This window comes from Trichoderma camerunense (assembly GCF_050948025.1).
Source record: "Trichoderma camerunense strain CBS 138272 chromosome Unknown V8C40scaffold_13, whole genome shotgun sequence".
Classification (NCBI taxonomy): Eukaryota; Fungi; Ascomycota; class Sordariomycetes; order Hypocreales; family Hypocreaceae; genus Trichoderma; species Trichoderma camerunense.
Genome location: NW_028145357.1, coordinates 973,846 through 993,555, shown reverse-complemented (window position 1 = coordinate 993,555; position 19,710 = coordinate 973,846). Strand labels below are relative to the sequence as shown.

Genomic DNA, 19,710 nt, shown 5'->3' with positions numbered 1-19,710 from the left:
GGTGAGGACAAGATGCACGCTTTGGCAATGGATGTGTGCTGTAGTATCGTAAGTAGGTGGTCGACGGGATATTCTATTGGGCAATGGGCACTGAGAGATGCAGGAGAAAGATCTGTTGACGTGGTGCTGCAATCAGGGAGAGACTAGAGTTATATGAAGTCCGTTTTGAGTCTGCCTCGGTTGGATGCAAAGCAAGTCTAGGGTGGTTTAGTGCTGCTTCAAGATGTCATTTGCTCAAAGCCATGGATATTAAACGAGAAGATAGTACGGAGTAATTCGGTTTTCTTTGATTGGCCCAAGTCCAGCTCTGATTCGGGGTCCGATTCGGGATCCGTGTGTCGGGGTCTGATCATTGGGGATCTCACGTCCTTGTTTGTTTGAAGCTGCATCCCGCAAACTCCGAGTGTCCAATAGACAACTCCGGGTGTCTAATAGTAGACAGTAATAGCCTGGCATTAGCCTGCCCTGCTAATACTAACATGAGAAGTGGTCGCGCCACCGGAGGCCGTGGTTGACATGTGCTCTGGGCTAAACACGCGCGAGGCCATGTACTCTGGACGAAGGCTTTCCGGGAATAAGGGATTTTAGGAGGGACATCCATGACTGCTTTTTCTTGGAGTTTTGTGAGTCAACGGGCGTTGGAATGCCGCTCCGTATATCGCAGTTGAGATTCGGCTAGACTAAAGAGAGTTGTGATGGATGAACAGATGGAATTAATTGAATTGGATTTCGTTGTTGATGTGACTGACGCCGTGGTTGATGGAGAGGCCTACCAGGAAACTAAGGTAGGTATCTAGAGGCTGCGAGATGGGGTAACTGTACCCATTGATCACTCGCTAGACTTGCACAGCGCAGGGGGGAAAACGTAAGCCTAGAAGTAGTGCTTTGCTGTGCTGTGCTGTGCTGAGATTGGAACAAGTGGCAGAGCTACATGTAGGGCAAGCTGGCTTCTAAGGCAGGGGCAAAGGCTGGCGCTGAACAGGACCAGGTAAACATTGATACAAACATGTACATACTTACTTGAGAAGCACTCGGGATTACGATGATCTTACGGTGCTCGCAGCCATGCGATGCGATCCATGGATGGGCAACTGCAAGTATGGGGTACTCAGCTGGCGTGGCGCACATGTGCTGCTGGAAGTACCCAACCGCTGTATGTTCTCCGTGACACGCAGGCAAATGCCCAAGCCCCGCACTTTTAGGCGCGCACATGCATGTTGATTGGCTGGTCACTACGGGCTGGCCGTCCCTGAATTGCTGCCATCTGAACTCTGTCTGCCCTGGCGTCTCCGAGCCCAATGGGAGAAAGGGTTATTATATTTTGCTGAAAAATTATAATACAAAGAAAAAAAAAGAGAAAAATCTTACCCCACAGCCACGCACAGTAAGGACAACTATTGCAGTACCCGCTAGCTTCGTACCGTTGCCTGCACGTCACAGCGGCAGGCTACCTGGCGACAAGTAACCCTCGAAGTCTGACTAGGTCCGATCACTGCCAAATATTAGTAGATCTGCCCGGCATCGCCCTTAGAACGGACCCTCTGACTCTAACCTGGCCCAGGCTTAAGTGACTTTTTCCGATTCAATCGTCTCTTCTTATTTCTTTTCTCCATCCTGTTATTCTTCCTCGCCACTCCTCCCCCGCGATACCCTCAATTGTTTGCACCTCGCAAAGGAAAAAGAGCACCCAGTCTGCTCACGTGCAAAGCATCTCTGCGCACACTCTCGCTTTTATTCTTCAATCCCCAACCTTCTTTTCTTCAACTCGACTCTTGTATCTGTTATCCACTACTATAGCTCTGTTCGCGATGCTCCGAAGTCGCCAGGCGACAACCAGAGCCGTTCGGGCTCTGGGACAGGCTCGTGCCTTTACCTCAACGACGACGCCCATCAAGGCCGCCACTCAGAAGAAGATTCCTACTGGCCAGAGAAATCAGGCGACGGCGAGCGCTGCACCGTAAGTTACAAATTGAAACCCTCGTGAGCTTTGCATTGGTGGTTTTTTTTCTCGGTTGTGCGCCTCGAAGACTAGGTGTTCTTACATCTTGTTTTTTTTGCCGCCGATGACCGGGGGTGCCAAGTTGTGGACGAGACAGTCGATTTTTGCTGCGGGCGCGTGCATTGGGAATTCTTCTGTTTTCCTTGGATAGAATTTGCTAACAAGATGACAATTGGTTGCGCAAAACAGAAACGTCCGTCCCGTCCCGAGCCCTGCCTTCAACACAGCAGACAATGATCGAAGCCATGTGCAGCCTCTCGTCAATCCGCAGAGGCCTGACATGGATGAATCGTACGTTGAAAACCTTTTCCGCCGCTACGAATATGCATGCAGGGGCGAAAAATCACATCAAGAGAGCCTTCATAAAACTCAATTGAGCTTATTCTGACTCTTTCTTCTTCTTCTTACTCGCTAGATTCATTGGCAAATCCGGAGGCGAAATCTTCCACGAGATGATGCTGCGCCAAGGTGTCAAGCACATTTGTAGGTTCCGATGCCGGCCGCCCACCCGGGCTCCATCTACTCCATAACTCTAGCTAAGCAACTCTCGCTAACCTTGAGTCACCTTAATAGTCGGATACCCTGGCGGCGCTATTCTCCCAGTTTTCGACGCCATTTACAATTCAAAACACTTCGATTTTATCCTGCCCCGTCATGAGCAGGGAGCCGGCCATATGGCCGAGGGCTATGCCCGTGCCTCGGGCAAACCCGGTGTCGTCGTGGTGACTTCCGGCCCTGGCGCTACCAATGTCATTACTCCGTGAGTGTACATGCCTTTGGGCTACTAGTGCTTCCAGATGTGAACATAAAAGTAACATGCCATATCAGGATGCAAGATGCTCTGTCAGACGGAACCCCCATGGTCGTCTTCTGCGGCCAGGTCCCCACTGCAGCAATCGGCAGCGATGCGTTTCAAGAGGTACGTTATGGCCTTTAAATTTTAATTATGTTATTAACAAATAGATAGGCAGACGTTGTGGGTATCTCACGGGCTTGTACCAAGTGGAACGTCATGGTCAAGAGCGTTGCTGAGCTGCCCAGAAGAATCAACGAGGCTTTCGAGATTGCCACCAGTGGCCGGCCTGGCCCCGTCCTTGTCGACTTGCCCAAAGATGTCACTGCTGGTATCCTGAGAAGAGCCATCCCGACCGACACGGCTCTGCCGACTCTGCCCAGTGCTGCCACCCGTGCTGCCAAGGAGCTGAGCACACAGCAGCTTAATGCTTCCATTAAGCGTGCTGCTGATCTCATCAACATGGGCAAGAAGCCCGTCATCTATGCCGGTCAAGGTGTTATCCAGTCTGAGGGTGGTCCTGAACTTCTCAAGGAGCTTGCAGACAAGGCCTCCATCCCCGTCACCACAACCCTTCACGGTCTGGGCGCCTTTGACGAGCTGGATGAGAAGTCGTTGCACATGCTGGGCATGCACGGCGCAGCATATGCCAATATGGCTATGCAGCAGGCTGATGTTATCATCGCTCTCGGTAGTCGATTCGACGACCGTGTCACTGGTGTCGTCTCAAAATTTGCGCCTGCAGCTAGGCAAGCTGCTGCTGAGGGCCGTGGTGGCATTATCCACTTTGAGATTATGCCCAAGAACATCAACAAGGTCGTCCAGGCTACCGAGGCCGTGGAAGGCGATGTCGGCGCCAACATGAAGCTCCTCATTCCCCAGGTAAAAGCCAAGACCATGGAAGACCGAAAGGAGTGGTTCGACGCGATCAAGGGGTGGAAGAAGAAGTACCCTCTATCGCACTACCAGCGAGCTGAGCGGACTGGCCTGATCAAGCCGCAGACTGTCATGGAGGAGATTAGCAACCTGACGGCCGACCGAAAGGACAAGACATACATTGCCACCGGCGTAGGCCAGCACCAGATGTGGGTTGCCCAGCACTTCCGCTGGAGACACCCTCGATCCATGATCACTTCTGGTGGTCTGGGCACCATGGGCTACGGCCTTCCCGCTGCCATTGGTGCCAAGGTAGCTCAGCCCGACTCTCTCGTCATTGACGTCGATGGCGACGCTTCCTTCAACATGACCCTGACGGAGCTGTCCACTGCTGCGCAGTTCAACATTGGCGTCAAGGTTGTTGTCCTTAACAACGAGGAGCAGGGCATGGTGACTCAGTGGCAAAACCTCTTCTATGAGGATCGCTACTCACACACTCACCAGAAGAATCCTGACTTCATGAAGCTGGCTGACGCAATGGGCGTGCAGCACCAGCGTGTCGCAGAACCCGATAAGCTTGTTGATGCTCTGAAGTGGCTGATCAATACCGACGGTCCCGCTCTCTTGGAAGTTGTTACCGACAAGAAGGTGCCCGTCTTGCCCATGGTGCCGGCTGGATCGGCTCTGCACGAGTTCCTCGTCTTTGATCCTGGTAAGTTTTCTCTTTCCGAAGCTACACAGCTTCTATTCGTCATTGTGAATCAAGACATACTGACGAATTTGCAGAGAAGGATAAGCAGCGACGTGAGCTGATGAAGGAGAGAACGAAGGGTGTGCATTCCTAAGCGATTAAAGTAATCATTGGAGGAGTCTACTACTTTCCTATTCGACCCTGATTTCAGTTCAATTCCCCGTCTTTTTTTTCCCTTTCGGGTTTATATCATTTTTGTGTCATTTACACACAATATTGTTCCGTTTGGAGTTTTCTTCTTTATCTTATTTTGGTGCTCAAAGGCGGCGAGACCTAGCTTTCATAGTTGTGGCACTTGAAAAATTTGTCGCGAGGGGGGCTTTGGGAAGAGTGCGACGAATGGGGTTTCGAAAAGATTTACCCTGAGTTCGAAAAAAGGTGATTGGATAGGATGAAGATATAGTAAACACATGCTTGTAGTGTGTTGAGCATGATGGGTTGGACTGAATGATACAATATCACAGTTTTGGCCTACATTGAGTTGACTTGTTTGCTGAGTGATGAAATATGGTTAAGTGACACAGGATGAATAGTTTTATGTTTGAGCTGAAATGGGGCATATTCAAAGCTTCTGATCTAAACGTGTTCCTGCTCTTCTGCATGAAGAAGACGCTCGTTTGCCAATAGTGCATGCATGTGATGTTAATATTGCCCGCTCTATCGAAATGGTACGTACCAAGAAATAAAATAAAAAAAGACAAAAGAATATTCCAGCGCCTCGGCCCATGCGCTTTGCCACTTTTGGGCCCCCTCCCAAAATCCATGACAGCCTAATCTAGAACACCGCGGGGTCCCTTCGGCTGGCCTTTCTCTCCAGAAACTCCCTTTTCCGCCGATCATCTTTTTTTTCTCTCCCACGTTTCCTCCCTCGTCTGGATTTAGAGATATCCGTCCATCGTCTCTTGTATTCTTTTTTCTGTTCTCAGTTTCCTTCGACCTTTTGCGCCGAAAGCTCCTGCGGCTTCTCGCGCCTAATAGAATAAGAAACAGTCAGATTTGCAGCCATGGTACGAAAAACCACGATTCCCCCTCCATCTAGCCATCCATTCCATACACCCCGCTTGAAGCCCAGATTCCGGTCCGGAGTTGGAGCAATCGAGAAGAACAAAAGAACACATGCTATGAAAGACCACAGAAAAAGAATCTCTTCAACTATGATGCTTCAGAAAACATGCTGACCAAATCTCTCTCCCGATATTCACAGGCCGCCCAACAGACTCCCAAGCAGCGCCTCGCGCTCGCCATCTGCGACTTCCTGACCACGTCGACGACGGACGGCACCCTCACCGCCGAGGACAAGGACTCCATCGACGTGGCCATCAACTGCATCGCCGAGTCCTTCAAGGTCGACCCCAGCGACGACGCCGCCGTAAAGGCCGCCATTGGCCCCCAGAAGCTGCTCGACGTCTTCGCCGTCTACGAGAAGCTCCAGGCCAAGGACAAGGCCGCCGCGTCACCGGCCGCTTCCCCCGCCGCTGCCGCATCAGCACCCTCTCCCTCATCTCTCCCTGAACCCAGCGAAGCCCAGAAGAAGGAGGCCGAGTCGCTTAAGTCAAAGGGTAACGCCGCCATGGCCCAGAAGGACTACGCAGGCGCTATCGACCTCTACACCCAGGCCCTCGGCCTGCACCCTTCCAATGCAGTCTTCCTGTCCAACCGCGCCGCCGCCCACTCCGCCGCAAAGGACCACGCCTCCGCCCGCATCGACGCCGAAGCCGCCGTCGCCATCGACCCCTCCTACACAAAGGCCTGGTCCCGCCTGGGCCTCGCCCGCTTCGCTCTGGGTGACCCCAAGGGCGCTATGGAAGCCTACCGCCAGGGCATCGAGTACGAGGGCAACGGCGGCTCCGAGGCCATGAAGAAGGGCTTCGAGACCGCCAAGCGCCGCGTCGACGAGCTCGAGGCCGACCAGGCCCAGGACAACCTCTCCCGCGCCGCGCCCGGCGCCGGAGCCGGCGGCATGCCCGACCTCAGCAACCTCGCCTCCATGTTCGGCGGCGGCGGCGCCGGTGGTGGCGGTGGCATGCCCGACCTCAGCTCCATCATGAGCAACCCCATGTTCGCCAACATGGCCCAGAGCCTCATGAGCAACCCCGACCTGATGAACAACCTCATGAGCAACCCCCGCTTGCGCGACATGGCCAACCAGTTCAGCAGCGGAGGCGGCATGCCCGACCTCGGCTCTCTAATGTCCGACCCCAACATTGCCGAGATGTAAGTGTTTTTATCCATTATATTCATCCATAAGAAAAACGGACATGTTCTAATCATATAAACCCTCACAGGGCACGGAATATGATGGGCGGTAATGGAGGCGCCCCAGGCGCTCCCGGCTCCGGTGGTGCAGGACGGTAAAGCGACTCTTGACTCTATATGAAGGAGCACGAAACATCCCAAGAGACGGAACAGCAAGTTGCAAAGAGGTGTGCCAATGTGGTGTCACGGTTATGGGCTTTCAAAAGAAGAAGAAGAGAAAAAAACAGAGAGAATGGGGCCTACGTCTTCATTTTAGATATGACTGAGTAACAGGCGCAAATGACCAAAGCGTGGTTAATGATTGTAAATAGAGAGAGCTGTAAACGAAGCACTCGATTTCCGTTATAATTATGCTCGCACTGTTTCTATCTATACCTGCACCAAAACAAGGTGCCCTTGAGTCAACCGCTAGTATATACATGTATGAAGCTGCAGTGGTATTCTGGCGTCTCCTTGACGCTTCCTCTCTCATAACTTTTGTCTCCAAGTATCAGGCTTCACTGAGTCTCTCTCCTGTTTCATCCTATTCGTACAAGACCTCCCCATAACACATGTACGTCGTAAAAACTTGTCTAGGTATGCTAAACAAGTATTCATATGATTATATCTATACAAACCAAAATGATATTGCGTCGGAAAACACCTAGTCAACTCAAGGCAATTTTTTTTTTGTTTTTGATTTCATCCCCCGTATTCTATTCTTGGCTCCCAGGTGCCACGGGGCCTCGAAAAATGCGGCCTCGGCGTCCGCGAAGGGATCCGGCTCGTGGGCGTCGGATGGTTCGACCGCCTCGGCTGGAGGTTGTCATAATTGACTGATTTTCTCCCGTCTTTGGCAGCGGGTGGTTTTCGTTTTTGGCAGTGCTGGTTACTGCAACACCTGCCGTTTCTTTATTTTTTGTAACGGAGAGAATTCCTTCTGATGCTCGTCCTGAGTTGTCTTTGGGCGCTGGAGTTGGATACGTGCCGCATTTCCCGTCACTCGAGTGCCGTGGAGGAATTGGAAGCTGTCTCACAGTGGGCGAGCCTCTGTTGCCAGGCTTAGGAATCATGGAAGGTGCTGGACTGTTGCTTTGAGCCGTTTGAACCGTTTGAGCAGTCACACGACGTTGCTCCTATCCGATGAGTTAGTCACGTATATACTTTCACCCTTGAAATTTAATGATGCACGTACAGTATTGGCGTCGGTTGATTTTGCAGGCGGTTCGTTGCATTTACTAGATTCTGACTTTGGAGACTTTTGAACAGGCTCGCTTTTTGACTGGATGCGACGGGAGTAGCGCGGTCGCATGAAAACCACATTGCCAATATCAGAAGGGACAACCGTTGTCTCTGCGATGGACTCGGGGGAGCCTCGTGCCAGTGAGGGCAGCGCAGCTCGTCCGGAAGCCTCGATGGTATTCGTTTTGGCTTTTCCGCCCATTGGGAGTGGTGTGATGCCTGGATTTTGGGTACCAATCGCTGCGGGCATAACTTCCGACGCGCGGAGCTCTGATGCCGTGAAACTGCTCTCAGAACTATCTTTCGCCCTGAGGCGGCGGCTTGACTCAGTAGAGAGGCTCTTGGGCGTACTGCTCGTCCCGCGGTCGTCCATAATGGACACTTCATCGGACCATCGAAGTTTGCTAGGGTGGCCGGTGACAGCCCATGTCCCTGTGTTGCCAATGGCTGAAGATGTAGTTGGCTTACCTTCAGATACCGTCTTGGATCCAGAATTCGCCGCTGTTGCCGCCATTGACCGAGGTGTAAATTCAGGGGCCACAGGATTCAATCGGGACCCCTAACAGGATCCGTCAGTATTCTCTGCAGCACTTGAATTTATGTCAGAATCTACCTCCTTCTGACACCTCTTGCCTGTTGCTGATTTGCCATCGCTTTCTGGCGGTACTTTGGCCTGATCGTTTTCGTCGTGTGTCTTGCACGTCTCAGTGGTGGTTCTCTCTGAGCAAGAATCGTTGGCAAGAGTATTTGCGTCGTCAAGCACTTTGGACTGATCATCGCTGTCCTCCGTTTCCCGGAATGTGTCGCCTGTCGCCAGTTCCAAGTATCGACCGCCCAAGGCAATCAGCTCATCATGAGTACCTGTCTCGATGATCTGACCGTGTTCCACAACAGCAATGATGCCCGCTCCTCTGATGGTAGAAAGTCGATGACTGGGCACGGGATGGTTGGTTAGCAACTATTATAGACTTGGGGGGAATAAGAGGAAACCTACGCCACGACGAATGTTGTGCGTCCTTTGCAGAGGATCCTTAATGATTTCTGGATATCTCTTTCAGTAGCATTATCAACAGCGGCTGTAGCCTCGTCCAAAAGAATAATCTTAGGATCTTTCAGAAGCGCCCTGGCAATTGCTAGACGTTGAAGCTCTCCACCGGAAAGTTTGCTGCCATCGTTAGCTCAAAAGTCTAATAGGGATACAATAACGGCAAGCTTACACTCCATGTTCGCCAACCTCCGTTTCGTAGCCTAGTCACGCACAAGGTTAGCAAACACATGGTACCGCGGCGAGACTCATCGTCGTATTACGTACCATCCGGAAAACCCAAGATCTTATCATGAACACGAGCGGCTCTGCATGCTTCAAACACCTCCTCGTCCGATGCGGTGATTCTGCTATAGCGCACGTTGTTCATGATGGTGTCATTAAAAACGAGTGCACTTTGGGGAACGTAGCCAATGCGATCACGTAGGCTAGAGAAAACGAGTCAGCGCTGTTGCAGGAGCACTACAACCAATACCTTGAATCAAAGGCTTACCTGGAGCTATCAACATCGCGAATATCTTGACCGTCGATCCGGATGCTGCCTGAGGTGACGTCGTAGTCCCTCTGGAGGAGTCTGAGCAGCGTCGATTTACCCGCTCCAGTTGAGCCCACAAAGGCCACTGTCGTTCCTGCTGGAACGTCTAGACTGATGCCGTTGAGGATACTCTTTCGCTTATCGTAACCGAAGTAAACTTGATCCAAGTGAACATCTCCTCGTTTAAACTTGAGAGGCCGTGCGCCCTGTTTGTTCGCAACCGAAGGCTTGATCTTCATAAGAGCCAGGAGACGTTCCGCGCTAATGAAGTCATCGCTCATGTTCTTACTAAGAGAGGCGAAAAATTGCAGTGGTGCAGTGAGCTGAGTCCAATACATGAGAAGCATTGCAAACTGGCCCGGTGATGCTTGCCCACTGCGAATGCGAAAGACAGCGAGGAATGCACTTGCCATGAGGCCAACAGTGAGAATGATGGTCTGCAACGAAGTGGACAAGAGCCATCCAATTTGCCATTGTGTCTCAGAAAGCCATCGAGCCGTTACTGCATTAGCATGCCTGTTGTCCTCGTAACCGACCTGGTTAAACATGTTGACGGTCTGCCACGAACTCAACCCGCCGTAACGAATAGCATGCTCTTTGGTAAAAGCCTTTTGGCGTTTGCGACTGCTATTTTTGGTACCAGCTACGAGGCGGGCCGCAAGTGTTATAAAAACGATCCCGGTAGCCACAGTTATCAGGCCTTCGTACGGGCCGAATTTGACGGAGAGGTAGGCGATGGCGACGCACATGTCGATCAACATTGGGACGGTTTGAAACAAAAGACTTTCAACTGCGTTTGTGATAGAGTATCCGCCCTGCATAGCCACCATCATGTCTGATGAGCTTTTGGAGTCATGGAAATCAGCAGACAGCTTCATCACATGAGAAAAAGAGGCTCGGGACAAGTTCTCCCGTGAGAAGTGTTTGACAGGTAGCCACAACCACTGGCGGATAAGCTCGACACCAGAACCTGAAGCCAGCAGTCGTAGAAGTGCAAGATTGATGACGGCTGTCCATGGATTACCGGGCTTCCCATTAAGAGTGTCCATGATTATGCCCGTCTGTCGGGGAATAAGCACATTGAGTGCGTTCGAAGCAAACATGCAGAGTACAACGGCCGCCGCTCGTAGCTGTAGATGGCGGTTTCCCACAGGCCAAATATACGGGAGCAAAATCTAAAGCAGGGAATCATGTCAGCTGAAGCTGATTTAAAATTATTCAGTGGTCTCGAGCCCCCGGGGGAGGAGTCTTGTGATGAGCAATTCAGATTATAGGGTCAATATCGTATGAGCAAAGACGTAGCGGCTGCATGTCTGGGCTGTCAAAAATTTAGATAGGATTTACATACCTTGAAGCCTTTGGCGTATTCAACCCAGTTCCCGTCTTTCTGAAGTCTCTTCTCCAATTCGGCCTTACCTTCTCTCTGTCTTCTTTCCCAATGGGTCTCCTCAGCGTCGCCTTGCGTTGTCGACCCATAACTAGAGCTATTGGCATGCTCTCCAGTGGCTGCCTGAGCATCAGGGTGTTCACCATTAGGTTGCAGAAGTGGCTGTGTTTCCTCGTCGAACAGAGAAGGGTTGGAGTTGGTCCATAAAGCAAAGCAAGTCCAAGCCACTAGAATGATGAGTGAAGCAAGCCTCAAGCAGAAGAAGGTTATATGGAGTATGTCATAGGAGTTGAGGTTAGCTTGTCTTGAATTGACGGCCGTCAAGATTGCAATGGCAAGCTCAAAGAGCAGCGCGATAAACCATGACCCACGGAATGGAAACCATACAATTGTGTCCGATTCGATGAGTTGGATGCACAGAATACCGAAGACGAGAATGCACGATAAGTAGTTGATGACCTGATGTTCAAGGGGGGCAGACCTTTGGATTACTGACTGCGTGCCGAGTGTGATGAGCTGGGCCCCGTACGTCGAAAGGAAGAATCCAAGTATATAGATGACGGCCCGTCGACTAGGACGCTCCGGCTGCGCATCCTGAGTCTTCTTAAGAGCCTGCAGAGTGCAAGAGGCCAAGACAGACGAGGTTAAGTAGTAGAGAAAGACAACAGCCGGATACAAGTACTTGAGAGCTACTAGGACTGCGCCCTCACCAGCAACAACGGCCATCTTGGGCCAAGAGCCAGATGCTGGAACCCTTGACGGATGGAAACGGCCTAGCGCTGTCGGAGATGTAGATCGTGGGTGGGACGTAGATCAGGGCCAAAGTCGAGATTGGAGGGCCGAGTTTGGAATAAACAGGCGTGAGAAAGACAGGGATCCTGTGTCTTCCAGATGCTGTTGGAACAGCCGTGACAAGACGGAAAAGCTGAATTTGGCTGGAAAGGGAGAGAAGCAAAGCTTGGCTGACAGCAAAGATCCGGTCAGAAGGGCTACCTGCAGTAGCGTGCGAGTATAGTATGAGGCGAAGTAAGTGCCGGAAGACAAGAGCTGGGATTTTTATTTGAACGAGGAGATGCAGCGGCGGACGTGATGGTGTATGGCGTGTGCCGTTGCAAGGTGCAACCAGCGAGATTGAGGTAAGGACCAAGAAGATGAAGAAGAAATGGAAGCAGAAACGAGGCTCAACAATGGCAGAAAGCGCGGTGCTTTAGTTCGAGCTGAAAACGAGGACGGAGCTGAGGCAGGAATCTGCCAGGCGAGCTTGCTAGAGCAATTGATGATGCAGGAGGCAATGCCGGAAAAGCAATGGGATCGAATGCGAAAACAACGATGGAGATGCCGGGCAGGAAAAGACGAATGGACCCAGCCAGAAGCTGATTCTTATAGCTTGACCTGCCTCTTTGAACGCAGCCCTGACGGCTGAACATGGACGACATCCAGCCTCTGTTTTCCGTCGTTTGCTAAGGTTTGGTGAGGTGAGCTTTGTTCATTTTCCAGGCTTCCAATTTTTCCTTTTCCCTTTCGTTTCTGCCCCTGTCCACCGCACCGGCATCCGGATCTGGCGCGGAGAAATGAATGAAGCTGCAGCTCTGCTTGAAGCTCGGGGCTGCCTGCGCTTTGTTCTCTTGTACCTGTACCTGGTGAAGCTCTTTGAGCTCGGGCAGTACGACGCAATGGCCTCGCACCCCTGTCGCCATCTAATGCACCCGGCATGGGGTACATGTACTTGGGCCTTGCTCATGATATGCACGTTTCGCCTGGTGTGTTTACATGTGTTTACAGGTACCGTACCGTACCTGGCCACCAGGGTGCCTACCTGCCTACCAAGGTGCTCGGGGTTTTCTTTGTAGGTGCCGTCGTACAGTGGAGGCTTCCTTGTTTAGTTGATGCAACATTAAGTGGACATCAAATTTGATGTTTCTATTTGTGAACCACTGAGTCAAGAGGACGAGCATTGCATTGTTGCATTGATGCTTATTGCCATTGAGTTTGTTGCCGCTTTGTCATTCAAGTTAGGTTGACATTAGGCTGGAGCTTTTTTCCCCCAATCCCTGTCATTACGAAATGCATCGAGTGCCTGGCCTGGACACGTGCAGATAACGTTGAGACCATCGACTCTTGTACCTGTACTGTTCTAGGTACAATGAAGGAGGTACTGCAATATAGATCCTCAGGCATCAAGCTGCCATGGTACTCATCTTTAGAGCATCTGCTTCTTCGACATCCAAGCAGCCACCATCACCTCGCTAAGTCAATCCCAGCAACGGAGAAGCACAACTGGCAGCCGTGTGCCATCGTGAACAGCCCTCGAAACTCTAAACCGTTGCGGCCGCTATTACAAAAAGCCTACCGCTCTAGCTCAGGTTAGACTGGCCTTAGCACATCAATGGTCCATGAGACCACCGGGCGGTCTGTGAGGAGCTCCAAGGCTATAACAAGGACCAAGGACATCCCTGTCCAGGTGAACGAAACCGTCCTTTTAAGCAGTTGGCGGCGAAACGAGGTGGTCCTGGAGACATGGCACTGATATGATGCGATGAAGGGAAAAGCGTCCGTCAAAAGACGTGTAATGACGGCCACGAAGCAATGACGTGCAGCCACCGTTACGGCCCGAAACCCTCTCGCCATGGTCCTGTCCATCATCCTCACAGCCAGAACTGCAACAGCTGACGGCTTGCGCTTTGCCGGCATGAATACGGAGTCCTGTTACAGACCAAGACAGCATAGCCAGAGGTGGCCCATCCACTCGGAGCCGTCCAAACGTGTCGGATGTGACATCAAGATCTCTGCTCCATACTTTTGTCGGCTTGCCTGCATATGCAAGGCCTCTCAGGCCGTGCCTGATAGGCGGCGTCAGAGCGGCAGGTGCACAAGTAAGATGATGTCTACATCCCCATTCAGTAAGGAAAAAGCACCCAAGTCAATGTATTGATGCCACGTGAAGGGACAAGGCTTGGGCTATGGTGAGTCCGTCTCGGCGCACCACTTATCAGTCTGCTTCTGAGCCTTTCACTGTGAGCCACGTCTAACGGTCTAGCAGAAGATGCTGATTGTCTTGCTCCCCATTCCCGCAAATTATGGCCATGTGGGGTGAGAGGGGCGCCCATGGATCCATCTGCCAACACCACCAAGCAGAAGCAAAGCAGAGGTAGCCCAGTAGACTGCCCAGTCTCCTGAGGCCAATTTCTGGTGTATACGAGGACTACTGGTACATTGAGAATCGCAATGCTGCTATCGTTGTCAATTAACGAGCGGAAACAGATCCTCCTGGTTTAATCATACATGTCCATAGATGTGAGTGCTACCAGCGAGAGCTGCTGCTGGCTGAGATGCTTTTTCTGCGGTGCGAGCACCTACATTATTGAGCCACCAGTTCTCTCCCATTCGACAACAGCTTCACACACCACCGCTAGGTACTTCTACAAGGGCTGTTAGTGTCTCACATTCGGACTCACCGGCTGGTCTGCGGGCGGCAACCGCAATCTCGGCGTCAATTCAGTCCTTCTTAGTGGTGACGGGGCTGACAACTCACCCAACGCCGGGTGCATGAATAGAGAAGTTCTGGACAGCGCGCCTCTATCACACTTTGCATGCTTGAACCTCCTGTCAAAGTAAGGCAGCAATGCCCGATGCTTCGTCAAGCGACAGCGACAGCGACAGCGACGGTGACAGAGAGGGAACTTGTGCGGCCACACGGCGAAAGACCCGAGTGGCTGGCTGGCTGTATGTCTGCACGGTTTGGTGGGTTTCTTGCCCCCAGTTGCCACCTCGGGAAAGGGACCACGATTGCATTGACACTGCATTGCGCACCGTTTTCTTTACTTTTAGAGGCACTCGTAAATTTGGAGAACATGGACCCTTGTCTCTGCATATCCGAGCTGGTGGAAGCTGCTTTCGTCCAAGACGATCCTCCATTGTCAGCAGGATGCGAAAATGCCATGGGAAACGCAAATCGTCCTAACCAAAGTAGCAACGCCATGCATATGCCGACCCATGACGACGGATGAGCATCGTAAAAATTGGTTGCCATCTTTGTCTTTCGCGAACCGAATGGCCGAGGCTGCCTGCTTTACATGATTTTTAATACAACACAACAGTAAACCTTGCATTTCAAGTGTGAACAGAAACAAGACTCTAGTGATGCCGACTCACCACCCCATTCATCCATTGGGCAGTACACTCACCGCCGAATGAATGGTTCGAGCTCCAGGAGGATCGAGGTGGGTAGGACAAAGATATCGCCGCATTTGACGCCCATTCTCCATCACGGCAGCGGAGCCTGTATTCTTTCAGCACACCCCATGAGACGGCTTCCCCAGCACTAACAGACAGAGCATAATGGTTACCCCCGAAGACAAACACTTGACCAGTGGCACTACAGCAGCCACGTCGGTGCCCAGATGTGATGATTCTATTTCCACGTCTTCATTGGCGCCCAGCCTTTCGAAGGAATCGAGGGAGCCACTTTGACCAATTGCCGGGGCCTAGCAATGCATCTGCCCCCCTTGCAGGCTCACATCCTTGAATAGTCTCCATCTCCACTCGATGGCAGATCTGGTCTCATTTCAGCTGAACCGTATTTGCAGAATGCCAGCTGCCGTTGAAGAAATTCTCATCAAAGAGACCGACGCTTTTCAGAGCCGGGTTTTGCGTAATCATGATGAGTGATTCGCAAGACGAACCTTTCCTTCCTTCTTTTTGTTCTTTATTAACTGCAGGAAAATCGGGAAATCAATCTCACAATGTCACACGCCCAAAATTTTGTGTGACGAGAGCGGTTACGCTTTCATTTAAAGACCGGAAAAGAATCCGGGCTCCTGGATCTCCTTGGAGTGAAAGATTATCGATGAATCTAACAGTGTTGTGCCCTGTGAACTCCAAAGACCCAGAATGTTGAGAACTGATCAAGTCCCCATCGTTAGGAGGATACGCCAAGCATGTAGAATGGGGCCGTGTCTTAGGCTTAAAATAACGTCCATCGATCATTATCCGGTTTTAAAAAATGACAGTGGCAAAAGTTAGCTCCCTGGCGCATGTCGGATATCGCTCGCATGAGTGCTGAATGCGATCTGAGGGACGATTCGAGAGCCCCTTAGTTAAAATATGCTCACACTGCGTCTGAGGAAGCTCTGCACAATAATCAAGAGTTGCCACATATACTATCGCATATGATGGCAATATTTCTCTACCATATTTTCATTGTGTTGACTAGATTGCCATGCCGCATACTTGGAGGAAAGGTAATGCCAAGCATGGGCTCATACAGACTGGGCGTAATGCTATTATCGACACCTGGACATTATGGCCAAGCAATTATAGATTACTTAAGAGAGAGCCAATACACAATGTTTAGAATATCATCTCAAAAACTATCATAAGAGGCGAGTACATGTATGTATGCTGCATTTGAGAAGGTGGAGTCTCTCTAACCGGGACGACAGTCCAAGACTAGACCCAACAAAATGTTGAAGGATGCGCGTATCCCAGCAGATTCTCCCAACAGCTAAATACCTTTTAAATCGTTGGTTTAGAGGCCATTTTAACTCTTCTGCCGTGCTTCGCTGTTGGAATGAAGTATATCGAGCCTATGACATCCTACACCCCATGAGCGCTTGCTTTTCAAATGTCTTTCTCGACTGTCTTCTGGCCTCTTGAGGCAATAGGACAAGACATTTACTACATATCTCGGCACTCAGATCAAGTAATAAGCGTCCAAAACTGCCCGCGGCTCATTGTTCTATGCACCTGGCTGGGTGGTGCAACGCCGAATCGCATCAAGAAATATCTCGATGGATACTCGTCTTTATGTCCCGGCTCATCAATCTTGCTCATCACCGCCCGGTTCTTTGAGATGGCTGCTCTCCCATTCAGTGTACTGCACGCTCGACTTACCCCGGCTCGAAATATCGTGATACAGCATATCGAGGCAGAGAGAGAACGGTCGTCGATTCTGTGGCACATCTTCTCGCATGGTGGATGCAATAGTGCTATACAGATGGCTCTCAGCTTACACGATCAGCGCAGCGATATAGATTTTTCCAAACATGTGAGATTATTCGTCCTGGATTGTTGTCCGGGAGACGCTTCATTTGAGAATGCGTATAAGGCTGCAGCTTATTCTCTGCCGAGTGCCTTTCCGGCTCGCATCGTGGGCCAAACCTTGCTGTATCCAACTATAGGGATAATCACTGGTCTTCAAAATGCGGGTCTAATGAGATCAGTGAAGCATTTGCGGGCTCACTTAAACGACCCAGCTGTACTAGGAACGGCGAGAAGACTTTACCTGTATTCGAAAGCAGATCAGGTAGTCAGATGGGAAGACGTGGAAGCTCACATTGAGGATGCGAGGACGCAGCAAGGCCTCCAGGCTGAAGGCGTTGCGTTTGATGGCAGTCCGCATTGTGCTTTGGTGCGGGATCACAGTTTTGAGTACTGGAAAACGATTGCCTCTTATTGGGAGGACTCGGAAGCATGGAAATCTCCGGTACTTAAGCTCTGAGTGGTAAAAGAGCGAATAGATGGTATCGTGAGATTGCTTCCGCCTGGATTCATCGGATCGATCTTAAATTTTGGACTACCGATTTTCACCGGGTGAATAATTGCTACTATGGAGTTTCAGCAATGTGTAACTTGTTTACTTATTCTATATACAGGAGGAAATCAGAAGGTTCAATGCTACGAGCTAAGGCTAGGAGTGTTGTATATAGAACTTGGGGAGACCCTTCATACATGACTCGACTATTCTGCGGTCGTTTTCGAGCTTGGACTACCCATGTCTTTGAGGAGAAATACCTGATCCGATTGATGCTCTTGATCCATGTCATACTCCTTCATTAAGAAACTCAAGAGGAGGTTTAGACCTGCAAAGGCGCACATGACAATCCAGATCACGTGGAATGACCTTGACATCGCATCTCGAATCTGTAAAGATATTGGATTATCTGGCGGCAACTGATGAAGCCTATCCATCAATGCCATAATGCTTGATGGTGCGTTTTCGACGCTGTTTTCGAGGTTGGCTCGAAGTCGGTTGTCGAATATAGTGCCACCAATGGCAACTCCTAGTGCTTGACCCAGCGAACGAAAGAAGAGGACCAATGTTGCGGCAATCCCAGCCTCATGCTGAGGCACAGAGGCCTGTATGGAGAGATTAATGGAGGGAAATAAGAGTCCAAGACCCAGCCCAGAAACTGCTTCCAGGAATATCCATTCTGGAACCGCTGTGTGCGTGTCCAAGAGGACGAGGAGGCCACATCCCAAGCAAACAAGAGACCAACCTGCCCACAATGCCCACTTGTATTTCCCGGTCCCGGCGACTATGATGCCGACAACAACCGCACACGGAGCAGCTGTCAGACTTTGAGGAAGACTTGCGGCACCAGCAATGACGGGGCTGTACATCTTGACGGTTTGGAAGTACTCTGCCATGTAGTATAGTAAACTGTATACAACCATGCCATGCACAGTACTTGACGCGTAGCCAATGCATGCGGATCGATTGGCAAAGATGGATGAGGGAATGAGACGAGCTTGAGGCAGCTTGGTTGAATGAATATTGAATTCGTATATGCCGAATAGGACAATGCCTATAATGCCGAGGATCAAAGGGACAATGGTTTGCCACCCTGACCAAGGATACTGGGTACCGCCCCAAGTGACTGGTATTAGGAACGTAGTCGTTGAGGCGATGAATAACAGCGAGCCAGGATAGTCAAACAGACATAACTTTTCTGACAGACTTCGAGGTTTCTGCGAGAGCCGTAAGAAGAAAGCAATGCCGACGAAGCTGATGGTGATGATGGGGAGGTTGATCCAGAAGATCCATCTCCATGTATTCGCTTTGGACAGGCTTCCACCGATGATTGGCCCTGTTGCAGTTCCGACAGTCCAAATGCAGGCGATAAGGGCATATAGGCGCGCACGTTCCCGTAGCGGCGCCATGTCCGTGACGAGCATCGTTGTTAGTGAGACGATGCCTCCTCCGCCAATACCTTGTACAGTACGTCCGGCTAGCATCATCGTCCAAGAATGTGCAACGCCACAGAGAATCGTGCCAAGAGCAAATACTAGTAGAGCTGCAAGAATGATGATTCGTCGGCCAAAGGCATCGCTTAACGTTCCCCAGATGAACATCAAGACTGTGGATGCGAGGAGGTACGAGGTTCCTGCCCAAAAAGCCTCTGTAGAAGAGCCTCCGAGCTCTGCAGATATGGTCTAAAGAAATTATAAGAGCCTTTTCAAGAATGAGCTAGATTAGGATATAACACTTACTGGCAACGCGACTGACAGCATAGTGGCATCAAATGATGCAGTCAGGTTACTGACCGCAATTGCCCAGAACGCCAACCAAAACCTCCGCCCAAGAGGCTGCATAGGCCCTGGATATTTGTTGGGTTTTTTCATTATACTTTCACTACAGTTGATGTAGGGATCGAAACCGAAATGAAACCAAGTGGCGATGTTGCTTTCTGGCCATTGAACTTCTGAATAGCCTCTTCCGAGTCAGAATGATGTGGGTGACTAGCAAATTAGTGAGACAAGTTATTTGCCTCATACAAAGAGGATCAAAGGTGTCTTTAACGTGTTTCAATTGTGCTAGTTTCACGCCAGGCAGAGGATAACGGGGTAAAGGGAGCACGGGCATTGAATGGGATGTCTGGTGTTGGGTGACAAACCACCAACTGCCGATTCATCTATTTTGTCAATAGCGACAGTACTAACATCTGTACTAATGTTCTGTCAAAAGATTATTTATAGGAAAGTTTCTTCCACAAAAAAGGGGCACCAATTTCGTATCATATTTGATGGTTGACGACAGGTTACCTCAGCTTTATTGGAACAAACGGT

At 50.7% G+C, this 19,710-nt stretch overlaps 7 protein-coding genes across 7 annotated transcripts; 3 read left to right on the top strand and 4 right to left on the bottom strand.

The window, feature by feature from the left end:
• The first annotated feature begins 1,309 nt into the window (after window positions 1-1,309).
• V8C40DRAFT_250535 (acetolactate synthase catalytic subunit) lies at window positions 1,310-4,991 on the top strand. Its single transcript, XM_083216999.1, has 7 exons — window positions 1,310-1,957; window positions 2,189-2,290; window positions 2,415-2,482; window positions 2,573-2,759; window positions 2,828-2,918; window positions 2,967-4,380; window positions 4,455-4,991. The coding sequence occupies exons 1-7, from the start codon at window positions 1,809-1,811 to the stop codon at window positions 4,511-4,513; spliced, it is 2,070 nt and encodes a 689-aa protein (XP_083071409.1). The 5' UTR covers window positions 1,310-1,808; the 3' UTR covers window positions 4,514-4,991.
• A 196-nt stretch (window positions 4,992-5,187) lies between these two features.
• Window positions 5,188-7,437, top strand: V8C40DRAFT_250531 (uncharacterized protein). Its single transcript, XM_083216998.1, has 3 exons — window positions 5,188-5,426; window positions 5,624-6,633; window positions 6,705-7,437. Exons 1-3 carry the CDS (start codon window positions 5,424-5,426, stop codon window positions 6,772-6,774), a joined length of 1,083 nt encoding a protein of 360 aa, XP_083071408.1. The 5' UTR covers window positions 5,188-5,423; the 3' UTR covers window positions 6,775-7,437.
• Window positions 7,259-11,807, bottom strand: V8C40DRAFT_55137 (uncharacterized protein). The gene is made up of 8 exons (XM_083223117.1): window positions 10,825-11,807; window positions 9,435-10,651; window positions 9,209-9,369; window positions 9,114-9,144; window positions 8,891-9,061; window positions 8,510-8,828; window positions 7,850-8,455; window positions 7,259-7,790 (listed from the first exon to the last, which is right to left on the bottom strand). Exons 1-8 carry the CDS (start codon window positions 11,587-11,589, stop codon window positions 7,371-7,373), a joined length of 3,690 nt encoding a protein of 1,229 aa, XP_083071407.1. The 5' UTR covers window positions 11,590-11,807; the 3' UTR covers window positions 7,259-7,370.
• Window positions 11,808-13,227: 1,420 nt separating this feature from the next.
• V8C40DRAFT_276098 (uncharacterized protein) lies at window positions 13,228-13,588 on the bottom strand (the record flags this gene model as incomplete). The annotated part of the gene is made up of 2 exons (XM_083220804.1): window positions 13,228-13,481; window positions 13,513-13,588. 2 exons carry the CDS (start codon window positions 13,586-13,588, stop codon window positions 13,228-13,230), a joined length of 330 nt encoding a protein of 109 aa, XP_083071406.1.
• Window positions 13,589-14,500: 912 nt separating this feature from the next.
• V8C40DRAFT_276097 (uncharacterized protein) lies at window positions 14,501-14,893 on the bottom strand (the record flags this gene model as incomplete). Its single annotated transcript, XM_083220803.1, has 1 exon — window positions 14,501-14,893. The coding sequence occupies one exon, from the start codon at window positions 14,891-14,893 to the stop codon at window positions 14,501-14,503; it is 393 nt and encodes a 130-aa protein (XP_083071405.1).
• Window positions 14,894-16,361: 1,468 nt separating this feature from the next.
• On the top strand, window positions 16,362-17,702 carry V8C40DRAFT_250524 (TMEM53 family protein). The gene is made up of 2 exons (XM_083216997.1): window positions 16,362-17,454; window positions 17,517-17,702. The coding sequence occupies exon 1, from the start codon at window positions 16,487-16,489 to the stop codon at window positions 17,360-17,362; it is 876 nt and encodes a 291-aa protein (XP_083071404.1). The 5' UTR covers window positions 16,362-16,486; the 3' UTR covers window positions 17,363-17,454; window positions 17,517-17,702.
• Window positions 17,602-19,236, bottom strand: V8C40DRAFT_280929 (putative MFS transporter; the record flags this gene model as incomplete). The annotated part of the gene is made up of 2 exons (XM_083221491.1): window positions 17,602-19,077; window positions 19,135-19,236. The coding sequence occupies 2 exons, from the start codon at window positions 19,234-19,236 to the stop codon at window positions 17,602-17,604; spliced, it is 1,578 nt and encodes a 525-aa protein (XP_083071403.1).
• Between the last annotated feature and the right edge of the window lie 474 nt (window positions 19,237-19,710).